The following is a 25,894-nucleotide window of genomic DNA, read 5'->3' as shown; positions in this document are numbered from 1 at the left end:
ACTTCAGGGCTCTTGCTCTATCCACTTCACCACCTAGTTGCCCCATACTGATAATTTTCAAACCTATTTGTCTAGCTCATACTCCTGTCCTGAACATCCAGTTTATGAGACATCTCAGTATATATCCAGCAGATGTTCAAACTCTATTGCCTTTCCTCTTCCAGATTTCCCTGTTCCTGTCCAGGGTACCAGCATTCTCCCAGTTTCACCACCTATATGTCATCCTAAACTCTTCACTCTCTCTCACTCCCTTTCTCCAAACTGATTTTTATTTTCATACCCATCTTTCTCACGATGCTTCCTTCTCTGCTCCGACCCCCACCTCATCATCTCACGCCTGGACTACTACAATAATCCGATTGATCTCTCTAATCAAGTCTCACCCCGTTGCAATGGCGGTCACTCTATGACATGATACTGGTCTCTCTACTGTTCCCCATTCTGTCTCCATTCTGACTTCCTTATACTTGGAACACTCTTTTCTCATCTTCACCTCCTGGCCAGACTTCCTTCAAGTTCCTGCTAAAATCCTGTCTTCTTCAGGAAGCCTTTCGGGCTCTCTTTATATTAATGGCTTCATCCTATTGATTTTCTATAATTTATCATGTATATGTCTTGCTCATACGGAGCTGTTTCCATGTTTTCTTCAGCATTAAACTGTGAAGAGCAAAAACTATTCCTTTTTCTTTATCCCACTAGTACCAAGCCCAATACCTGATACATGGTAAACATTAATAAATGTTTATTGGTTGATTGAAGGGGAACAGCTTGTGCAAAGTCATACGCACAAACTTTGGGTGGGTTAAATAACAGGCTTAATCTTTTTTAAAATGTTGTATTGATGATTGTTGTTATCATGACACGTGCATCCAAACAAAACAAATCAAGGAATTGGTCATGTCTTAAAATGTATGTCTCATCTGAGCCTCGTTCTCCCTTCTCTCTGCCAGGAGATTAATTGTCACCAATAATCTTCCATGAAGAGTCTAAAGATTGTTTTTAAGAAAAAGTAGACAATATAGATTTTGAGCAGAGAGAAAGAATAATCATATCACACAGAAGCAGAGGATGTCATACTTTATGCATGATAAGGAGGAAGTTGTGACAGTCTAGGATGTTTTAATCATGTTTATCACGTAATTTATTTAACAAAGTTCTGCTATGCTGAGCTTTGATAAAGCTTCCTTTTCCTATTGTTTATATGTTGACTTCTTTGAAGGAAGTTTCCAAAGGGTGTTATTTTGAGACTGTAAGTCTAATAGTATACTCAAAGAGCTGTTGTCAGTCTTTTATAAATAACATTTATCCAACCAAGAAAGCATAGGCTTCCTGATTTCACAAACACATTCTCCATATTACAGTTGTTCATTATTCTTGTAGCAGCCCCCAAATATTTATTAAATCTCCATTGTACACATGACATTTTAACTAATTACATTAGAATATAAAAAGACACAATCCTTGGCCAGAAAGAATAGATAACTCGGCACTAAGGACAACATCAACAAAACAAATGTCTCCGTGGATACACAGAACTGAAAAAAATATGTTGTGATAGTTTATTTTCTTTAGAATTCTTTTTGGATGGTTCAAGTTCTGGCTGGAGGAGGAGGACAGAGTGGGAACAGATAGTCTGAATCCCAGTATTTTAGAGATAAAATCTAATCCTGTGCCTAGTGATACAGGCCAGGTCATATAATTCACAGTCTTTGAAGCAGCCCAGGGAAGAGAATGTTCCTTTTGTGGGGAGCCTGCTGATTCAGTGGGGGGTAAAGAAGAGGAATCAAGAACTTATGTAATTTGGGGAGCTTTTTTTTTTTGTCATCATGGTTGCTGTTCAGTCAATTGTGTCTGACTCTTTTGATTCCACTTCCTTCTCTAGCTCATTTTTATAGATAAGGAAACCGAGGCAGGCAAGGTTAAGTGACTTGCCCAGAGTCACACAGATAGTGTGAATGTCTGAGACAGGTTTGAACTCAGGTAGATAAGTTTTCCTGGCACTGTATCCATTGTTCCCCCTAGCTGCTTCAATAGCCTAACCAACCCTCTTAAGACTTTTACATTTCAGAATAGCTGCTAATCTCCATAACTGGAAGGATATTCTTAAATTGATGAAATTCCTGATCTGGCCCAAGATTAAATAAAAAGTAAACTTTCCACAGAAAATTAAATAGTGGCTTTTGGTGATGCAAAGACTTGAGAGGGTAACCTACAACCCATTCTTATCTGTAGGACCTGTCCTCACCATTTGACCATAGTAATTTCTTCCATTCCTAGGAACACACTGACTCCACACTTGCTCCTCCAAGAAGTATCAATCCATCTTTCATCCAAATATTTACCATATTTAATAGAAGAAGGTGCAGTCATCACCATCTCCTCATAATATATTGTAGCCAGCTTATTCTTTAACTTCAAAGTTTGTGTTGTATGAAAGGTATCTGTAAAAAGGAATTCTGTAAAATGAATTACTCAGAACATAGAAAGAGATGTACCTGCATTTATCTATCCTTGAATTATCAATCAATGCAATAGGTGTTAGTATAGCTTGAAATCCAACTTTGGTGAAGTGGAAAGATTGAATGCTGAACTTAAAATCAAAAAACCTTGAGTTTGAATCTGGACACAGCTACTTTTTCCCTATGTGATCTTGGTCTCAATTCTTTCATCTGAATAGCAAGAGGGTCAGACTGTATAACCTCCAAGATCCTGTCTAGTTCTAATTGATGATCTTGTGATTAATTTTTACATCTTTGCAGCTAGAGTCTGTGGCAATGCAGTACTTTAAAAAAAAATGATCTGGAGAGGGGGAAAAAAGATTTCCAATAAATAGAAAAGAGATTTGGAGACTACATTGTTTTTCATTGAAATTTCTTTCTGAGGAAAAAAAAATGGTGATAGATTCTTCTTTGAAAATGGCTGAAATTAATCCAAGAGATAATTGGAGATAAATTTCCTTGAGAAAATATATTTCATTGAATCCACCCGCCACTATACACTGAAAGGACTCTGAAAAGACAAAATGGAATCTAATATATATTGAAGGCTGTGGTTGGCTTTAATTATGATTTTTTAAAAGTCTTTTCTCTTTTCTTCATTCACCCACTGCCTTTCAGTAGGAATAGTGTACATTATACCAATCTTTGAATTTTTTGTTTTCTGTCTGAGTCAGGACCCTTTGGGGCTGCCTCCATTTTGTGTCTCTCCTGATGATTATTTCCTGTTTACCTAATTAGGATTATGTTATCTGCTTCTGTATTTGTAGTACATCTACAAATATGCATGCCTTTACTTATAATTGTTGTTGTAGCTATTCACAAGTTAGCTGTGTCCAACTCTTTGTGACCTTATTTGGGGTTTTCTTGGCAAAGATGCTGAAGTGGTTTACCATTTCCTTCTCCAACTTAATTTTAAAATGAGGAAACTGAAGCAGAGTTAAGTGACTTGCTCAGGGTCATACAACTAGTAAGTATCTGAGTCTAGATGTGAACTCATGAAGATGGCTGAATGGGATATGAAGCTGACTTGTAGGACCAGTGTGTAGATATAAAGGATTAAACAGGTTAGTTCATGCATTGACCAATCTACTGAACTGGGCCCTTGACCAAGTGGATTAGAAGAAAGAGTAAAAGTAGGAATATTTATTAGGCAGCTATCTTTAATAATAAACTTAAAAACCAAAGTAATGGGGACAGTTCTAGGAGAGTAGCAGCAAGGATAGAGAAGATGGGATGAATGTGGTAAACGTTGCAGAATTAAAATCAACAAGACTTGATAGCTGATTGAGGTAAGAGGTGAAGGAAAGGGGAGAGTGAAGATTTCAAACTGAGGGTGAATGATTCTCTTGACAGAAATAGGAAAGTAGAAAGAGAAACAAGTTTATGGAGAAACATGATCATCTCTATTTGAGACAAGTTGCTTGAAGAGTTAATAAACCATCCAGGGAGAAATATCCAGTAGACATTTTGATACATGCCCAAAGAGAGTATGTTGGTTAAAGGCAGAGAAGAGAATGAGGGATGCATTTTGGAGAAAATGTATATAAGAACCAGGGACATATCTTAGCTTCATGGATTTTTAAAAGGTTCTTGGAGATTATCTAATCAAGTCTAAAAGCATTTATTAGGCACTTGCTGTGTTCCTGTCCAACCCTTTCCTTTGACAGATCAGGAAACTGAGGCCCAAAAAGATTAAGGGACTTGAGAGCGTGACACAGCCAGCATCTGAACCCAAGTCTTCTGGGTCCCCATCCAGTCCCCTTCATACTCCACCACACGACTTCACATCCTTCTTTTACTTGAATTAGATTTTTATGTCAGAGCTGCTAAGTGGATATTTTATTGTATCATTAGACTCTGAATAAGTACCTAATTAGGAAGATGAGAGAAAATGCGATGAGCTCTCAAAGCAATGAGCTCAATGATTCTGTGTCCATATGTTGCTTATAGAACATGTCCTTTTATTTTATAGTCACAGCTGTATAAGATAAGATTCAGGTTAGTCCAGAAATCTGTGACTTGGTCACCTTGGAGAATTCCTGGTATGGGAACTCCAAGCAAATAAGTCAGTTACTTACTACATAAATCCTAGGGAATTGCCTGTACTAAAATCACACAGTTAGTGTGCATCAGAGGAAAAATTTGAACCCAAGCCCAGACATTATTCTGTATTCAGTTTTCACAAAGAAAACCTAGACTATACCACTAACCCCAGTGGGCTGTGTCGCTATAGATGCCACTGGTCCCAGAGGAATCCTAGTATGTTAGATCTTAAGCTGAGAGGGATTGTGAGGTCACTCAGTTGAAAATATAGATGAATAAGAGCACATATATCATCTGTAAAAGAAATAACACCTATTATTTTTCAATTGAATTAAAAATGTTAATTTTTTTTATTTTAAAAATGATTATAATTTTTAAATTAAATTTTAATTGTATTTTGTGTGTGTACTTATATATACACACACAAGGACCATTTTTCTTAGCATGAAGTATGTAAACTTTACTAGTCATCCATGCTTTCAATAAGCACCTAGAGTATGTATGATGTACTTGCCAAGTAATATACATATAAAGAGAAAACAAATGTCTTTTGTCCTTAAAGAGCTTACCATGTACTATCACCAAAGATTCAAGGGACTAATCTCAAAAGTATCCTTCCTTCCTTCCTTTTCTCCTTTATCCTAAATAGAGTAGAGTTAATGAGTTACTCCTAAAGTGATACGGCCTTATTATTCTCAGAAGAAGAGACATTGGGAAAAATTAAAGCTATGAAAACATAGCCAAGATTAGAATATTATTAAAGGAAACCTCATAAAACAGACAATTTGGTATTGGATTCATTTTTTGTCTGTGGAATGCCTTCCAGGTTAATGTAATGAAGTTGAGAAATATTAGCAGTTCCTTTCACACCTTTACGAGTCATACAAAGTTGTCAAAACATAAGAATGCATCTTCTGTCATCCACGTTACACAAACCAGCATAATGGGTTAGCAGCCAATTTCTGCTGTTAAATAGATGGAGAGGGAGAGAGGTGACACAAACAAAATTAGGCAGGGTAGAACTAATTATGAGATGACAAGAATATCATTCAAGACAGATAACGGGTGGAAAACGAGCTTTATCTGCAGTATTTTTCTTAACTCAGTAACGATGAACAGTTTGGATCCAGGGACAATTTTATTTTATCCAGGAAAATAAGCCTGGCTTTCACATTGCAGCTGATGTGTTGGTGTGAAAAGAACAGGATGAGGCAGTTAATTAATCTGATAAGCAGTAATTAAGCACCTACTATGTCAAGTGACACATGAAGTGCTTAATAAATGCTTGTTGCTGAGTTGGTGGGGATACAAGGAAAAGAAAAAACACAATCATAATTCTCACATTCTAATGGCAGAGAAAACATCGGAAGCACTGTGTACATAGAAGATAAATATAGGGTAGATGAAATGTGATTTCAGAGAGAAGGCACAAAGAGAATAAACTTTTAAAATAGATGTGGTAAGAAAAGCCTGGGGCTCTCTCAAGGCTCAGATCTGAGAATCTCCTGGAGACCTTTATAAGTTTTTTACTGGAAGGAAGGAAGGATCAGACAATCAGTGTTAAAAAAACAACTGTAGGAGAGCTCTATGTATGAATATTAGTAGCATATTCGTGGATTTTGTCCCTTATACATATTATTTTTTAAATGTTTTATTTTTGAATTTTATTTTTACATCAGTTATTTCTAGATTCAATTTTCAATTAATGATCCTTTCCTTGTAAAATGGTCTAACAGTATAAGTAACCTATTGCACCAATAAGCTCTCTTCTCTCTTTTTTTTTTTCCTTAAGGGAACTTAAGGCAATTAGGGATGAGTGACTTGCCCAGCATCACACAGGTAGGAAGTGCTAAGTGTTTGAGGCCAGAATTGAATTCAGGTCCTCTTGACTTCGGGGCTGGTGCTAGATCCACTGCCCTATCTAGCTGCCCCAAGCTCTCATCTCTTTCTTTATCTGTTCTCAGAGGGTTAGAAGGAATCCTTTTTGTGTTCAGTATTCTTTTTGCTTGTATTATTATAGTCATTGTTGCTTCTGCTTCAACCTGTATCAATTCATACAAGTCTCATGTTTCTTCAAATGCCTCATTTTTCTTATAGAGCAGTAATAATGCGATATTTGTTCCCCCATTCCCAGCTGATGAACCTTCATTTTGTTTCTTGATTTTTCTGCTGCCACAAAAAGTCTTGCTATGAATATTTTGGCAATATGAGGCTTTTCTTTCTGTTCTGAACCTCCTTAGAATATATGCCTACTAGGGACATTCCTGGATCAAAGGCAATGAATGACTTCTCAAATAATTCCAAATTGTTTTCCACATCTACTCTAACAGTGTAGTAGGGGGCCTGTCTTCCATGTAATCTCTAACATTTACAATTTTTACCTTACCTTGTCATCTTTACTAAGATATTAGTTGAACCTCAGAGGTGTCTAAATGTGCATTTTTCTTATTAGTGATTTGGACCAATTTTTCATATAGTTATTGATAATATATTTTGTTTTACTTTTTTTTAATATCAGCTACCTATCACCTAGGGGTATTCTAAAGATCAAATGAGATAACATGCAAAGTTCTTTGAAAACCTTTAAATATTATTAAGTAAATTGCTAGCTATCATCCTCCTCCTTGTCGTCATTATCATCGTTAGCTATGATTATCCTTTTCAGATGATTCCGATGTCTTTCATAGGATTAGGTATAGATCTGGAAAGAACTCTTTAGAGTCATCTATTTCAACTCCATCATTTTACAAGTGAGATTATATAGTGATCAGCCTATGGTGATATGGGTTGTAATTAGCAGAGTTGAGAGTCATACCCAGTCATTCTTTTCCAGTATACTATGCTAGTTTTTCTCTCTCTTAACTTGATGGCATGTATCTAGGCTAAACACACTATTGTGATGCTTTTTTAAATTAAAGCTTTTTATTTTCAAAACATGCATTTTCAACATTCACCTTTGCAAAATCTTGTGTTCCAAATTTTTCCTCTCTTCCCCTAGATGGCAAGTAATTCAGTATCTTAAACATGTTAAAAATATATGTTAAATCCAATATATGTATACATATTTAAATAATTGTCTTGTTGCACAAGAAAAATCGAATCAAAAAGGGAAAATTGAGAAAAAAAACAGAAGACAACAAACAACAAAGAAAGAGTGAAAATGCTATGTTGTGATCTACATTCTGTTCCCACAGTCCTCTCTGGGTGTAGATCTCCATCACAAAATCACTGGAACTGGCCTCAGTCATGATGACTAATTTTTTAAAAAGAGTAATAATGAAGTAAAGCATGTCTCCCCTGACAACTGACCCAGCAGCTATCTCTAACTGGAGCTCAACATAAAGTTTTCTCTTTCCTCTCATTAGCTCTACACAAGCTTCCTCTGCTTTCATGGAGCCTTTGTATATATCCATTCCCTAGACAGGAAGTGTGATCACCACAAACTCTGCTGGGAAATCTCCAATCAGCATGGTTCCATTACTTCTTCAGCCAGCCATTCCACTTTGAGACAGCTCACTAGTTAGGAACATTTTTTCTTACATCAAGCCTAAATCTGCATTTCTATACCTGGTTCTGCCCTATGGGTCCAAGCAGGATTAATGTCTGATACCTTTTTCACATGACAAACTTTCAAATAAAGTTACCTATGTCCTGTCCCCACTTCCCACCTTGCTCTCACTTCGCACCTTGCTCTTCTCTTTTTTCAGCTAATAGACATTCTTTTGTTTATTTGTTTGTGTGTGTGTCTGTGTGTGTATAAAATATTATATTTTTCCAGTTACCTGTAAAAACAATTTTTTTCACATTTGCTTTTAAAAGTTTGAATAACAGATTCTCTCTCTTTTTCTTCCCTGTCTCCCCATTGAGAAGATACATTTGAAGTTATGCAAAACATTTCCATAAAACTCATGTTGCATTTTAACTTATATTGGATTGCTTGCTGTCTTGAGGAGGGAGAAAGAGAGGGAGAAAAATTTGGAACACAAGGTTTTGCAAAGGTAAATATTAAAAACTACCTTTGTATGTATTTGGAAAAAGAAAATACTATAGAAAAAAATTTTAAATCATGTTGCAAAAGAAACCATAAATATCTATACCCCTCCCCCCCAAAAAAAACTTTAAGAACATTTTTTAAAGGATGCTTCAATCTGTAGCTAATAAACATTCAAATGGAAGATTAAATGTCCGTATAATTAGATACATACAGAGTATAGGGAAAGAGGAAGCATAAGGAGAAGAAATATTTTCAACAAATGTGAAAAGAATGAAATTCAACTCAGTTTAATTGAATAGGTATTTATTAAATACCTGCTGTGTTCTAAGCACTGTACTAAATATGAAAGATACAAAAACAAAATTTAACAATCTCTTTCCTCAAAAAACTTACATTCTGCATGATGAAGGGAACTAAATGTTCATAGATAAGTATTCTATATGTACAATTAATCCTGGGAATGAGAAGAAAGATCAAAAAAAGGCTTCCTGTAAACTGAGCTTCTTTAACTTTTTCCACTCCCAAACCCAGTTCACCTGAGAAATTTTTACATGATCTCTAATATATAGATATATAAACTAGGTATACAAATCAAACATTTACTGATCACAAATCATACTTTCACAACCCCCTATGGGATCAAAAATCACAGACCAATTTCTAAAGTCGGGTTTAGAAAAGCAGTAGAATGTGGCATTCCAAGAGGCAAAGCAGGGCCAAGGATTTGGATACCTTCCCTTCTTATTCATTAGTTCTTATATGAAAAAAAAATCCTGTCTCATGTGAAGAGTTTTGAGATGAATTTTATACAGAGCAGTCAGAGCAGGATCTGTGTATCATAAGCATCATAAAAAAATACTTGAGGTACATAGCCCTCCCTATCAAATGAGTATTATTTTCTCCTCCCAGTAATTCTGAGTTTCTGGCCTTGATTGCAGGCTGAGGGGTACCATGCAGACAGGGAAACAGATGTAGCAATCACTTTGCTCAGTGAGCACAGCTGGGGTAGATAATTAAACAGGCCCACTCCTGCCAGGAGGCCCACAGTGGTGCAACACTGAGACTCATTTGCCTGGCTGGACTTAGATGGGAAATTCATATTAAACACGCTCATTCCTAAAAGATATGTCACATAATAACTGTGCATGGCCTCAGTGCAAATTATTGGAGACCAGCTAAGGATCCACATGGTAATAAGGTAGGTAACTAAAAACTAACAGGTTTTTAGTTATAAAATCAAGATATTTCTGCCACTAGACTATACAGTTAGAGCCTTCCAATTTGGGAAAAGCAATTGCAAAATCTGCTTCTTCACATAATTTCTGAAAGTTGTACCAGACTTAGACACATGGAATTGAAATCACACTTAACCTGTATGTATATGGGGACCCGTATAGCAATCCCCATTGTCTTATCATGGTGGCCTAAATTCCTATATTATTCCTTTGGGTCAATCCTCTGGTTTAATGATATTGAGGGCAGCTGTTAAAATGCAAATACTTTCCCAAAGGCAAACTACATGGAGCCATTATCAGTCTTAACATCTTAGCTTGAATTAGTTGCTCCATTCCCAGCTGAGAACATGGCCCTGAAGGAATGGGATGCAAGATGGGTAAGAGCTGAGGGAGGTAGTAGAAGAGGAAAGAGATAATGAAAATGGGAGCTCCATGTCCTGGTAGGCTCTGTCCCAGAGACTCTAGGGCAATAAGACTTGATGTAAAAATGGGAAGGTAGACAGCGATGAAGGAGGAGTATTTAGTTTGCAAGGGTGAATATTGGAAACTATCTTTGCATGTATTTTGAAAAATAAGCTATTAGTATGTTTTAAAAAGTGAGCTCCTGGAGGGTAGGAATTATTTTTGCTTTTTTTTCCCATATCCCCAGTGCTTAGCACAGTGCCTGGCCCATAAGAAGTGCTTCATAAATGCTTCTTGACTGACTGACAACCTTCATAATGTCAAAATAATCTTTTTTTTTAAATTTCTGTTTACTTATATAATGTTCTAGGGTTCAGACACTAAACAGATTCCTCTGTTTATAATAAAGTAAATTATAATCATCTCTTAAAAAAGAAAAAATGGGTAGTCAAAGAGAGCTGAAAACAAATTGCATCTATTTTACAATAATGTATAAGATGAAATCTGTTAAGGAGGAAAGATACCTCTCTTTTCTAAAAAAGAAGGGAATAATCATTTACATAGTGCTTAATATGTGCCAATTAAACATCTCTTTTGCTCTTTTTGAGCTTCTTTTGGCTGTGGAAAGTAGTTGCTGTTATTATTCCTATTTTATAGATGAAGAAACTGAGGCAAACATTAAATGACTTACCTAATATCACACAATTATTATCTGTGGAATTGAACTTGGATCTTCCTAACTCCAGGCCTAATATTCTGTGCTCTATGCTGCCACCTAGCTCTCCAAGACACCAAGCTCTTTGAGAAGCTACCATATTGTTGTAGTCTATTCAATCATGGCTGACTTTGTGAGCCCATTTTGGGGGTGGAGGGGAAGGGTTGTGACAAAGATAGTGACATTATTAGCAAATGCAAAAGAACAGCTCAGAATATAAATGTAAAATGATCTCTGACCTCTAAATCTAAAAAATAAAACAACAAAGTGATTAGTAGATTAGGTTGGATTCAGGTCTTCCAGAAATAAATAATAGAAACAACAATAAATCACATTTTAATTGCATTTTAAAGTTTACTTTTCTCCTTATATGGGGCATCTTACAAGTGTTATAGCTGTGTTAAAGAGGAGGAATTTGAGACTTGGAATCACAAAGTGATGTAATTTGTAATTGTTAAAAACCAGCATTTGAACCTTTTCCCTCAGACTTAAAATCCAGGACTTTTTCCACTATATCCCATCATCTTTCAATTTTGCATAGCCAAAGGTAAGCCAGAGGTTTTATGGGGTAATAACACACAAAAAGTAAATAAGCTTTTGGTTAATTTGACTAGAAAAAAGAAGGAAGAAAACTAAATTACCACTATCAAAAATAAAAAAGGGTGAATTTACCACCAGTGAAGGAGAAATTAAAGCATTAATTAGGAGTATTTTGCCCAATAGTATGACAGCTTAAGTGAAACAGATAAATATTTACAAAATTTAAATTACCTAAATTAAGAGAAGAGGAAATAAAATGATTAAATAAGCTCATTTCATAAAAAGAAATTGAATAAGCCATCAAGTGCCTAAGAAAAAAATATCTAGGGTCAGATAAATTTTCCAGTGAATTCTACTAAATCTTTAACCAAGAATTATTGATAATAATATGTAAATCATTTGGAAAAATAAACAAATAAGCAGACCTATCAAATTTTTTTTTTATATCACAAATATGGTATTGATACTTAAACCAGGAAGAGCCAAAACAGAGAACGAAAATTATAGACCAATTTTTGTATTGAATATTGATGGAAACATTTTCAATAAAATATTAGCAAAGAGATTACAGCAATATATCATCAGGATAATTGCTATGATCAGATAGAATTTATATCAGGAATGCAGGGCTGGTTTAATGTTATGAAAACTTAGTGTAATTGGCTACATCAATAACAAAACTAACAGAAATGATTATTTTAATAGAAGCAGAAAAGGCTTTTGACAAAATGCAACATCCATTCCTATTAAACCACTAAAATAAGTGGTTAATAAAACCATAAGAATAAATGGAATTTTCCTTAAAATGATAAGCAGTAGCTATTTAAAACCATCAGCAAATACCCAGAAAAAGAACTCTGGGAGATGACTAAAAACCATTACATTGAATTCCCAATCCCTATATTTATGCACACCTGCATTTTTGATTTCCTTCACAAGCTAATTGTACAATAATTCAGAGTCTGATTCTTTTTGTACAGCAAAATAATGTTTTGGTCATGTATACTTATTATGTATCTAAGTTATATTTTAATATATTTAACATCTACTGGTCATCCTGCCATTTAGGGGAGGGGGTGGGGGGGGTAAGAGGTGAAAAATTGGAACAAGAGGTTTGGCAATTGTTAATGCTGTAAAGTTACCCATGTATATATCCTGTAAATAAAAGGCTATTAAAAAAAAAAAAAAAAAAAAAAAAACCATCAGCAAGCATTTATGTTATAGGGATAAGCTAGAAATATTCCCAGTAACATCAGGGGTGAAACAAGGATGCTCATTATCTCTAAATGAAGCCCTCATCTTTTCACATCTGCACTATTGCAAAATTATCCTTATTGAACTTCCTGTCTCCCTACAAAACAGAGGCTAAAATAATATTCTAAAAAGCAGAAGGCTAACCAGAAAGTTCCAATGGATTCTTGTGTTATTGTGAAAAATACAAAAGCTTCTGTTTGGCATTTAAAATTTATTATGAGATGTCTACAATGTACTTTTTGAGGCTTTTTAACCTATTCCAGCCACACTGGCCTGCTTCCCATTCTACATATGTGATATTTTATCTCCTCTCTATACCTTTGGACAAACTGTATCCCATGTCTGGAATGTTCTCCCTCTTCATGGAATCTTTTTTTTTTTTTTTTTTTGAGAACTTAACTCAGGTATCATCTCCTACATGAGAGCTTTTCTAAATCTCTCCCCATGCTTTCTGGGTCTCTTCCAATTTACTTTGTATTTACTTTGAATATAAAGGATGCACCAAAGTCTTGGTGCAGTTAAGCACAAGTGCCTGACATATAGTCAGCATTTTAAAAACATTTATTGATTGATTAGTCCTAGAACTGTTTTTTCCACCATCACCAAAGTTAGATTGGTTCTAGTACTGGATGCCAAACCTTAAGTAAGTCACTTAATATTTTGAGACTAAATTTTCTCATCTGCAAAATGAAGGATTGTGTATTATTAGATAAACTTCAGGATCACTTTCTAGTTCTGGCATTCTCTGATGCTTAAATGTTCACTGAAGATATGTCATTAGACTGTCTGTATGGCTCAATCCTGGAAGAGTTCTTAAAGACTACCTAGATTGCACATAACTTATATTAGATTGCTTGAAGTCTTGGGGAGAGGGAGGTAAGGACAAGAGACAAAAAATTTGGAATAAAAAGTCTTACAAAAATGAATGTTAAACTATTTTTACATGTATTTGGAAAAATAAAATCCTATTGAGGGGAGGAAATTTATCATCTTGTATAGATATAGATAAGGAAACCCAGAGAGGTTTTATGATATGATATAGGTGATATAGGTTGTACTTAACCCACTTAGGATTCAAACTTAGATCCCCTGACTCTAAATCCTATACGATATTGTACAATACTGCCTTTCCTTCTCTTTTCATCTCGTTAATTAACGTGTTTGCATTCATTTCCATAGACATCTAGGGATCTGATTTATACTTTTTAAAAAATCTTTTTCTTCAATCAGTTCTTAAGAATCTCCCTAAGACCCCCTAAACAAAAAGTAAACTTAAATAATTAACAAATTATTTGAGATAAAAATATTAGACTAGAGTGAAAGAGGAGAATGAGTGGAGAGGGGGATGCTAAAAAAGTTATTGAATCTACCAAGTATGACTATTTGAAATATCTCTTTTCTTAACCTTATTCTATACTGGAAAATCTTTCCATTCTCTTTCACTAAGATTCTAAGAATTCCTGAGTCTTGTTACTGAGTGAGAGTATCTACTTGGAGTACAGAGTAGAGTCATTTACCACTGTGTTCCAGAAAGGCACTTGCTAATTGACTGAATGGCCCTGGAAGGCATCTGGTACATGATTCAAGCTTTCACAGTCCTGAATCTTTCCTCTCATCATGGAGGCAAAAAAAAATTATATGAATTATTTACAGTGCACTGAGTTATTTCCTTTCATGAGCTCCAACTTTGTTTTTTGTCCATGCAAACTGAGATTGTGTTTATCCATGAATAGCTTTCCCTGGGGCATGAAAAATATAACTCTTTAATTATGAATGAGTTTTTTGTTTGAGGCCTGTGTTAACTAAAACATGCAAAATAAATTGTGTTTTTCATTAGATCCCTTTCAGCTCCCTACAAAAGCTGAACCACCAAAGGAACGAGTTGTCCAATCAGCGCCCACACGAAAGCCCACTGTGATCCGGATTCCAGCCAAACCAGGGAAATGTAAGCACTCCTCCATCTTCTTTTGCTTTCCTCCTCTCCCATTCTTAAGGGAGATTTGCAGCAAGCATCAGTCTGTTATTATCACCTGCCACCCATTTTACAAGCAGTGAAAATATAAAATAATTCTTCACCTCCTTTTAAAAAAATTATGAAGTGTCTTAGGTAGGGGTGTGGACTAGATTACTTTTTCATTTTTTTTTTAATTAAATAACTTTTTATTGACAGAACCTATGCCAGGGTAATTTTTTACAACATTATCCCTTGCACTCACTTCTGTTCCGATTTTTTCCTCTCCCCAAAGATGGCAAGCAGTCCTATACATGTTAAATAGATTACAGTAGATCTTGGACACAATATATGTGTGCAGAACCAAACAGTTTTCTTGTTGCTCAGGGAGAATTGGATTTAGAAGGTATAAATAACCTGGGAAGAAGAACAAAAATGCAAGCAGTTTACATTCATTTCCTAGTGTTCTTTCTTTGGGTGTAGCTGCTTCTGTCCATCCTTGATCAATTGAAACTAAGTTAGATCTTTGGACTAGATTACTTTTGAGAGGCTGCAGTGGTCACAGTTTCTTCACTTATCAAATATAGGATTTGGATTAGATGCCTCAAAGAATTCTTCTACTTCTTATTCCTGTAATATTTCTATGAGGTCTCTTCCAATGCTATTTTTTTTCATAGCTTTATTTTTTTTCCCGAAAAACTGTTATAGAAGCATCGTAAATATATACTCAATTTTAAAAAAATCAGGACCTGTGAGTTAATCAGTGTAGGCAACTACTGGTATGGAAATTCCCTTCTTTGAACAGGCAACTTGACTGCAATTGTTAGTTCTAGCTCCTTGAGGTCCTGAGAAATTAAGTGGTATTCCCAGGGTCCCACAGTCATTATATGTCTGAACCACGAATTAAACCCAGGTAAAGTTTTTAACCCCAGGGCCAGCCTTCTGACCACTATTCTAACTGCCTCATGTGCAATGTCAACTCAATGAATTAAAAAATATTTCACAGTTAATTATATATTTTATTGATAGAAAAAAGGTCATAGCTCTTTCTTTCTTTTCCCAGTGTTTTGACCATTTTATTTCTTGATAAATCCAACCTACACTGAAGCATTTGGAAAAGAGAGAAGGGTTGTAAAAAGAAAAATATTCTTATTGTTGCTTTTCTGGTATGATAAAGATCTAAGAAAAAGGGAGATACATTGAAATTCATAAATGAAAAAGTTCATAGCCAAGATCTGGCTGTAGATAACATAAGGAATAATAGAATTAGAAACTTTAAAGTACATTAATATAAAAGCCTGCATTTTAATGGAGCTCTGTGGCACTTCTTTTCTTTCCTTGATTTTTTTTGTTATCATAACTAATAAATCTCCTGTGAGCTCTGATAAGTTTTAATAAGAGCAAAAGAGATATTTTGACACATTTCCCTATCTTAATCAAACAAAATACATGATTAGGTTTTTAAAATATGTAAACAATCAAGTCTACATCCTGATCCTTTTATCACTTGTGAACTTCTCTTTAAATAGGTCAATCAAGAAATAGTAGATTAGTTCCAAAATATTGAAAGAAAGTTTAGCAATAGTTCCGTGAAGTGACTGATTTGTTGTTCAGTCATATTTCAGTCACGTCTGATTCTTCATGGCCTCATGTGGGATTTTCTTGGCAAAGATGCTGGAGGGTTTGGTTATTTCCTTCTCCAACTCATTTTCTAGATGAAGAAACTGAAGCAGACAGGATTAAGTGATTTGCCCAAATTCACACAGCTAGGAACTGTCTGATGTCAGATTTGAACTCATGAAGTTGAGCCTTCCTGATTTTAAACCTTGTGGATAGACTGCTGTGCCTGGAATGCTTATGCCCAAGGAAGGATGATAATGTTTGTGTCCAGTGATATAGTTTAGATGTCCTTGAAATAGTGATGACCCCCACCCATCTCCACCATCTCTAGTCTCTACTTAAAGCAATAACATCTGTATCTCTTTCTTTAGGATCTTATTAGTCAGTCCATACCTACCATCTCCTCTTTGTATCCCTGGTAACTGTACCTTTTAAGCCTTCCTGAATTCTCTATTACCTACTTAAGAGCTTTGGCTTACTTAATGTTCTCATGACTTGTCCCCAGAGTTAACATTGGCAGGCTTTCTTCTCACTCTTTCAAATTGCCCCTTTAATTTAATTGTTTTGATTTTTTTCAAGAAAAGCACTATTCAGAATGAAGGTGTGAATTACAGTCTGTTGATATTTTGCTATTAAAAGTTAGGGACCAGGAAAAGAGGAAGATTTAGAGAATTAACCAGAGAAATTGCTTGGGGAACCACATGTTTGAATGCTCTTGTGATGTATTTAGAGCTCTTAATCACACCCAGGCTGACAGGGCAGAAGAAATACAACCTCAAGTGTCTCACATAGGAAGTTCTCATTGTCACAATCTCTTACACATACTAGCAGATTACCTTCTTCCTCCTTGTTAATGGGAAAATACTAACCATAGGTATAACCCACAACACACCTGGGAGAGAAGATGCACATAGATTTCTTGGCCACCTTCCCAAAGGTTGTTTTACTAGAAAACATATAGAGAGTCCTATGTCAAGGACAAATCCCAAGGCTTCCAAACACCTTAGCCATATCTTTTCCCAACCCTGGAGATTTCCTGGAGTCTGACTCGCTCTTCACAAGCAACTGAAACTACCTTGAGGCTTCACTGTAGCAGCCCATCTGTTGGTACCAGCAGTAGGATGAATCCTTCCAGCTCCTTAGACCTCCCTATTATATGCCTTCCTGTCACACCTAGAGAGATGCCATAAAACAACCAGTGTCTTAATGCTCTGCTTTGTGGTCATGCAGAACCAATTCTTTGTTCTATTTAAACCACTCTCTCTAGCTTGGTGCTGATATTTATAGTTGGGGTATAGTGGGATGTAGCCCAGAAGAGCCATTTGTATTTTTTTGTAATAGGGAGTTTGAGCTTTTGTTGTTTTACCTTGATACTAGTATTCTAAATATTTGCAGATAAAATATGATTTAGTTCATGACATATGATATAATCTTCAAACATGGGACAACAGGGAGGTACATGAATAGATTGTCAATCAAGAATTGGGTAAAAAAGCATCCTATTGCAGGAACAGAAGAGAAGGTGAGCCAGTCATGTGTCAAGAATGAGCAGTAATGGATGGAGAGTGATATGTTGCCATCTGTGCAATGACAAAATATCTAGGAAAATACTTTTAGCATGTTGGAAAAAACCCTGAGGAAGATTTATGAGAGAATGTGGCCAAGAGTTTTATGGATGGGTTACAAATCTACTTCCTTGGACCACATTGTTGAGGTCACAGCTCAATTGAAATATCAAAGTAGAAAAACACCATAGAGCATGTCTGCCTAGGGGGCTTAAATAAAGTTGCTTTTGGATCCTGAATTTTCCCTCACGTAAAATGGTAGTAAAGGCCCTGAATAATTTTAAGGAACATTCTATGGATGTACTACTAAATAATAATAACAATAATAAAGAGCAACAACAATAATAGAAAGCACCTGAGCCCTCGTGACCAAGTACACTCTGTAATGCAGGTTAGAATAAAAGAGAGAACCTGAATCTCCCCTTTCCCTCCTCCTCCCAACTTTCAGACTGTTCTTTCTAGTCATATAAACAATTAGTCCCTAACACTTCTTGTTGCTATGGTTATAGAGCTCATCTCCTAGCATCTCTGGACTCCGGAGAGAAGAAGGAATGAAGTTCTCAAGTGATACAAGTAGTTGGAGCTTGGCAGGGCCAAGGAGAGAAAAGGAAAAGCTTTATGATGCTTTCAGGCCAGTGATGGGAACAGGCACAATTATCTGGAAGACAGAAACAAATATTGCCAGCCAGCAAGCTGTCACCTCTGTAATGTTACATTGTGCTCTCTGGATTTTTTATGGTTCCTTATAACAGTACTACAGTCTAGATGTCTGCCATCCTTTCTTGTTAAGAATTATGGTACAGGAGAAAGAGTGGTTGATTTGGAATCTCAGGGCTTGAGTTCAAATCTCAGGTCACTTAGTTAATACGCAGCTGACTGAGGGCAAATGATTTTGCTTTACAACATTTCCTCATTTATTAAATAAGGTGATTAGACTAGATAAACTTTCCACCTCTAAATCTGTCATCCTGTAATTCCAAGGTGAAGAGTGATTTCATTTTGGCATAAGAACAGCTATAATGATAGGGAGTGGTCTAGCTAGTCTAGAATTACTATGATTTAATTTACTAAGCAGTGCTATTTCTCAGCCTAGGAAGCCCCTGGCTTTCTTTGAAGCATTTTCTTCAGTCACTGACCTTGATATTATCTTCCTTTGGGGGAGTGGAAGGAGAATTGCCTTCCTGTCTAAGAATCAGACAGGAAGCATCCAGTAAATTGTCCTCCTGTTTTAGATTTTTTTTTTTTTCCCATGTCAAGTAGAAGCAAGGACTTATCTCTTAAAGAAAAGAATCTTTTCAGCCATCCTGTAATTCTTATCTGTGTCTGTGTATATTCTCTTCAAGGCATGGTAATGGGCTTGGCTTCTGAAATAGTCATGCTAATGGAGCATGAACTCTGACAAGTCCTACTATGCTGTATGGACTTCCAATATGAGCTTTGTGGCACTCCGTGGGGCTTCTTTAAAATTCAGCCTGACTACATTTGAAAACTTGGCCAAGTTGGCAGCAGTAACATGTTGAAGAATTATGGGGTCATATACTTAGAACTGAATGTTAGAAGCCACCTGAGCTGTTGTGCACATGGTATTGTTTCTTGTTATTGTTTTTTCCCTTATTTTGTGTTTAAATTCAAAATTACTTAATTTTTTTTTGGAAAGCCACCTGATTTAACCCTCTAATTTATAGATGAGGAAGTTGCCCAAAGTCACAAGTAGAAGAGGTAGGATTTGAATTCCAATTCTTTGGCCCCAAATATCTGATTTTTCCCACTATACCACATCCCACTTTATCTGCCAAATCACAAAGGAATTGTAATGTGCCTCATGAAGTTGGGTGTTGATGTTACTGTTTGTTAGTGCAGTGATGTGGATAATTAGTCCTGGAGGCCACAAGGTGTCATATTATTTCCCCAACTCCGGGAAGGGTGTCAAATACATGTTCAACCTAGTTTTCTTGAATGTTAATTGTCATATATACTTTTAAATATATTTTATGTTTAATTATCTTTGTACACGTTACCTCCCACCCCCATTGTCATTAAAATATAAGCTTCTTAAGAGGAGGGACTGTTTGAGTTTTGAACACTGCACCCTTAGGCCCTAGAATAATGATTTCAGTATAGCAGGTGTGCTTAATATATATATATTGAATTGCATTTGACATGCTTTACCCACCCATCTACCCGAGCCTAGACTGTGTATATTTTCTCAGGATTACCATTTCCTCAGGCAAAAGCCCTGTAAGGGTATTCACATATTCTTTGAATCTTACAAAGACCTAAAATCATTTTAATGAAATGAAATATTGATGTTTTTCCAGTGTTGCAAGATGATCTGCAGACCCCCCCACCTCTACCAGCTGAAAAGCCTATTGGGAACGCTTCTGGCACAACTTCTGGAAAACCCAGTAATGCTGGCAGAACCAGATGCTTAGTAAGTAGTCTTTGTGGTTATCTTAATCTGAATGCTAAGATATGACAATTCTGAATGCTTAGTTTATTGTTAGATTTGCACCTTGATTATTTTAGCATTAGCACAAACAACACTATCCTGAAGTAACAGAAGGATAAAATATCTGAAGGATATAACAAGTCAAATTATGTTATAATAAATAAAATTACAATGAAAATTTCATAGCTTTAAAATAAAATTTTATTACTGTCTTTGTTTATATCACCAAAATTTCAGTATCTCTCTCCCTAGTCTCATTTTTAAAGGAAAATTTTAAAATGTTTAATTTTCCCCAAAAAAGGTTAAAAATATATGCAGTATCTCATACCCTTGGCCCTTCCACCTCCACAGAATGGTAGAGATGGAGATATCTTCTCATATATTTTCTTTGAAGCATGCTCGTTCTATTTATTTTTCCTTCTTCAAAAAAAGAACAACAATATTTTATTTCACTTAAGTCACTTAACATTCAACACGTATGGCACAACAGATTTTGACTTGCTTGTTGACATCCATTATAACAAGGTTTGGCCTGTGCAGACCTAATAAAAGTGACTTTTCAATACTACTGCTGTTACACATGACCATCCGGAGGCTTTTGACATTTAAGTTGTCTAATTCATTGACTTGAAATTTGGGGGGAATGAATATGATTCGTGTAGCATTTTTTTTACTCAATTTTTTAAAAAGATAGTTATTTTTAGATGCTATTAACACTCTTAAGGATAAGGACAGTCAAATTGAGAGAGGTTAAATGACTTTCACATTGGATTTAAACCTAATCTTAGTATTAGTTAGGTTAGTATTATTTCTCTTGTACCTTGTAGCTTAAATAGAAGTTAATCCAAACTCACCAATCTGGAATGTTACTGATTCATTGCATTGGTTGTAGCTAACCTAAATCAATTGGAAGAATCTGTTTCAGAATTGTACTGAGCCCACCCCTCAGTTTTTAGAAAAGCAATGAGAGTTTCCACACATCCCTGTTAGGTCATTGATATTCTTTGAGTGGCCAGATTTTTAAATGAGATTTCAAATCTCACAGCAGTATTTATCAGAGGGCAGAAATGGTCAGAAGAGTGTTCACAAGGCATGGATTATTTCTGGGACATCAAAGAGTTTATGAGCTGCTGGTTTGCTTCACTACATTAACCGAGGCCATTAGTGAAGCCAAGTTTTAAGACAGGCTTAATTCACTTTTTAAAAACGAAATTTTTAAAAATTGAAACATGCTTATATGATTGAAGCTAATAGGAATTTACTATTTGATATTTAAAGAAAGATGTAAATATTCAGTAGGAACTATAAAACACAGAAGTGAATTTTGCTTTGTTTTTAAGTTGATAAAATGGAAATAATCCTAGAGTTTGGTAACACAGATTATATTGGGACCATCTTTGGTTTTCCTTATGATGGCTAGAATTTTATTTACTTCAAGATCGCAATGGTTGCTTTCTGACCTATCTGTCTGTATTGGTGATGATTGTCCCCCAAAAAACTGAATGTGAGATGAGAAATGAAATGGAATTCAATAAATCAGAAAAAGTAAAATGTATCCTTAACTTTTAGTAGTTTTCAGAAGTTTCTCTATATTCATATTACATGGAAGTAGTTGGGGAATCCAAAAAGTGATCCCTATGTTTGACTTCCTCGTGTGCAGAACTAAAGCTTATCCAGATGCTCATTTTACCCCCTTTTGGCCTACATCCCAAAGTAAGGAAAATATGAACAAAAGCTACAAAGGGCTAGCTTTGAGATTCTGTAGGAGTCCATTTGATAAAAGACTTGAAAACCTTTTCCATGTAATGCAGTTATGATAATGGATGTCTTCTATGTCTGTTAAAAGTCTGTTAATTTAATAAATTAATATCCCTTAGTCTAACAAATCTTTGTGGGTTTTTTTTTCCTTTGGAAAAGGTTTCTTATTGCATTCTATATTTCCTGTTTCTTTCTACTTCAGTTTGCTCAAAAACCATACCAGCCACATTTTTCTCTTTCTATGGGAAGTCTATCCTTCTTCCTATTACTCCTCCCCTCCATCTCCATTACTTTCAGCTCACTTTCAGCTTTCCTTTCATTCTCTTTGTTCCTTTAATTTTATTTTCCATTCACACACCTTCTTTCATTTTTTTCTCTTCTTCCTGGAATAGGAACCTAACCCATGTCTTTCTTTCTTATGGTCAAAGAAGCCTAATTTGGTACAAGCTGTTAATGGATACCAACAACCATCTTTCATGATCATTTGAACATCTTAAATGTTCAAATGTAATATATTGTTGTTGTTTTTTTTTTTAAAGATCCACAGGGTTCATAATAATGTGTTGGGTTTTGTACTCTAAAGATATATAATGACATCATGGTTTCTGTCTCAAGGAACTTTCAATTTAGCTTGTAAATATTTAGGGCTGGTGTGGATTTAAGGTACAAATCAATTAGCAAACATTTAGGAAGCTCCTACTAAAAGTCACATATTATGCCTTAAGGATAAAAAGACAAAAGTGTAATATTTTCGGCCGTCAGAGTACTTAAATTCTAATGAAGGAAACAGATATATGCATATGTAAACAGAAGCAGAATGTATGAAAAATGACTTCCAGGAAGGTTGAGGAAGAAGGGTACCAGCAGCCAGATCAGGAAAGGCTTTCAGTGGCTGATTGGTGTCAGTTCCCAGAATGCCCATGCTGTATTTTAGACATCTTCTTATAATGTCAACATTTCTCTTTCCTTTGCATCTTTTCCTCAGAATTTCAACCTCTTGCTTTGCAAACAATAATCAAGTTAATGCCATCATTCTTGGAACTCCATTTAACCTTCTTTGATTTCCCAGCCCAGAATACTCTTCCCTAGCAACACTCTCATGTGTTACCTTCCCTATTTTAGAATGTAAGATATTTGAGAGCAGATTCTGTCTTGATTTTTGTACGGCTAGGTCCCAATTAATGTGAATAATGAATCCCCTAAGTAGTCACATTATGTGAATTTGCACTGCTTATTTCTATTGAGACAGAATCACTTTAGGGGAGTCATTATTTGAACTAATTGGAAGCTAGTTGTGTTTTGTATCCCCAGAATTTAGCACGTTGTCTTGCACATAATAAGTTCTTAATGAATACTGAATGCTTTTGCATTTATTCATACAGAGAACGTAGCACTTGAGTTGAGTTTAAGATTAAATCAGAGGTTCCAAAAGGTAGAGAGATGAGGAGGGAAAGCATTTCTAGTCATGGAGCACAACCAGTGTGTGGTACAAATGATTTAAATGGAAATAGGTCAAGTGAGTAATGATTTTAACTCTTCTACATTGTTAAAGACTTTAAAACCTCAATTGTGTTTACTTTTATAGATTAACCCTAAAGGTTTTAAGCAAAAATTGCCTGTTCATGGAAGTTAACATTTTAAATTAAAAAATTCCTAACAGTGATAACATACCTAAAAGGTATTCTCTAATACTTGTAGGATTCTGAGTCTTCACTTCAAGCAGGAAATTCTTCTAAAGGACCTGTGCTGCCTCCAAGGTAGGTTTTGGAATGCAGTGGTTACTTGCCCATAGATTACTTCTTTTTTAAAATAAAATTTACTTTTTTATTATGAACTTAGTAATCATCAACAAAAATAATTCAGAGTGTAAAGGAGAAACAAAAATATTGCATATGAAACCAGGAACTCTTGTTATATTCAGTTAGTTATTCAAGTCTATTAAATTCAACAAGATAGCAACAAAATTTGCCCCAGTTCAGGACCTTTCTGAATATCTTTTTGCTTTCTTCTACTTTAATGACTTATTCATTTTTTTTTCCATCTCTCCAACTACTGACCTAAATCTTCTCTGCTCTAACCAAGTTCTTCCAGAGCAAATAAACAGTCAAGCAAAATAGACAAATACATTAGCCATGTCAAAAAATATGTCTCACTGTAAGCCGCCAGTTCACCATCTCTTTGCTAAGAGGCAAAGAAAGCATGTTTCATCATCATTCTTCTGACATTAATTTGATAAGAGCTCGTAACTCTTTCATACTTGTTTTCCTTTATATCATTGTATTCATCATACTTCTTTTTCTCCTGATTCTGTTCATTTTTGTCTGTCAGTTCATCCCAAGTTTCTATGAGTCTTCCTTACTTCTTATTTTTAATGGCATAATATTATTCCATATAGCACACAATTTGTTTAGACACAGCAAAGAGCATTTCTGACAATATTCTTGTACATATGGACTGTTTCACTGTTATCTTTGACTTCTTTGGGATATATGATTAGTAGCTTTAGTACTGGTAGGTTAAAGGAGGTTTAGTGACTTTGGGAGTATAGTTCCAAATTATTTGCCAAAATGGTTGGATCATCAAAGGCTGATTCAGCTCAGAAGTTGAGAAAGGTCTTCTTATCTATGAGCTTTATTATAGAGTTATTTGGAAACTCATTTCTTTCTACAATTTGAGCCTTGGAATTTCTTCTCTGAAATAAAAGACAAACTTGAGCTCTTAAGTAATTATGATAGGAGACCTTCTCACTGATCATCTTTCCAACAATGTCTGAGGGGGTTTGAATGGAAGATAAGCATATTAAAAATAATCTGTGGCATCAAAAATGTTTAAATAGTTAATGCCACAATAATAAAAAAGTGATTATGCAAGATCTCATTTCTATTAAAAGAGTCAAGCCTTTCATACTAATAGGATTATCCATGTTCAGTTTCTAGAACCATCTTGTTTTTAATTAATCTAAATTAGGGATTTAATGACAACTCTTATAATGTAAAGAAACAAAATACTTATTCTAAACTCTGGCACAGATGCCTTATATCTTCTTATAGATTTTCCATCTTGGACTTTGGGAGAAAATGCTTAGTTTCCTGAAATAGTCTCAGTGTGTTTTAAGAGCAAATGAGGCCTTAGAGAGCTCATGATAGTAAATGCTAGTTTGTCTTGAACTAATGAATCTCTAGTGCCAGATAAGAGGAAGCTGGAACGTCGTGGCATTTTTCTAATGCTATAATGTTTAATGCTGTCTTCGTTTGCACAAAAGTTGCATATCCTGCATGTTTCAGAATGCCTCAAGTGCACTGACTTTGTGGATATGTATGAGTGCATATGTATGTAGTTTATAGGGGGGTGAGGGGGTTTCAAAATGTAATAGATGACAAAAAACTGATTGTAAATCTTGACATTGATGTACAGACCTTTAAATGGAAAAGTCATCCCAGCTCGACCTCCTCCGCCAAAAGGGGCCCCTGGGAGGCCACCTCCACCCAAGCTCTCTGGACCCAAGGGATCTTCTCAGAAACAAGTTTTTGGTCGCTCTTCATCAGATGTAGATCTCCAGAATAAACAAAGTGCCTTAACAATGGGAATCACAAGGGCCAAAAGCCAAATCTTACGGAAACAAGAACCAGTGTTGCCTCCTCGACCCAAACCAGGACATCCTCTCTACAAGAAATACATGGTAAATTATTCTATTCTCTTATTTTAGATCAGAAATTATTTAACTAAAGAGTTTCTTAGAAACAAATGGAGGACACAGTATTTCTTAGGAAAATAGACTGGGTAATTATAGAATTGCTCATGTGCTGCCTTAAGTGAAGCACAACTATTATTTAAATCAGGATTTAGCTCTTATTAGAAATATAGTGGAGA

General features: G+C 35.4%; 1 protein-coding gene across 3 annotated transcripts in view; it reads left to right on the top strand.

Moving 5' to 3' along the window:
• The window catches only part of SH3D19 (SH3 domain containing 19), a 204,615-nt gene that overhangs the window by 141,785 nt on the left and 36,936 nt on the right, over positions 1-25,894 (top strand). For all 3 annotated transcript variants that reach the window (XM_031941646.1, XM_031941645.1, XM_023505943.2), the window contains 4 exons: positions 14,519-14,626; positions 20,136-20,248; positions 23,723-23,781; positions 25,439-25,703. In XM_031941646.1, coding sequence (XP_031797506.1) covers positions 14,519-14,626; positions 20,136-20,248; positions 23,723-23,781; positions 25,439-25,703 — 545 coding nt within the window. The remainder of the gene's footprint in view (positions 1-14,518; positions 14,627-20,135; positions 20,249-23,722; positions 23,782-25,438; positions 25,704-25,894) is intronic.

The sequence above is a fragment of the Sarcophilus harrisii genome, chromosome 6, assembly GCF_902635505.1.
Source record: "Sarcophilus harrisii chromosome 6, mSarHar1.11, whole genome shotgun sequence".
NCBI lineage: Eukaryota > Metazoa > Chordata > Mammalia > Dasyuromorphia > Dasyuridae > Sarcophilus > Sarcophilus harrisii.
Note: the sequence above shows the minus strand (reverse complement) of the source record. Positions and strands in the feature narration are given on the sequence as shown.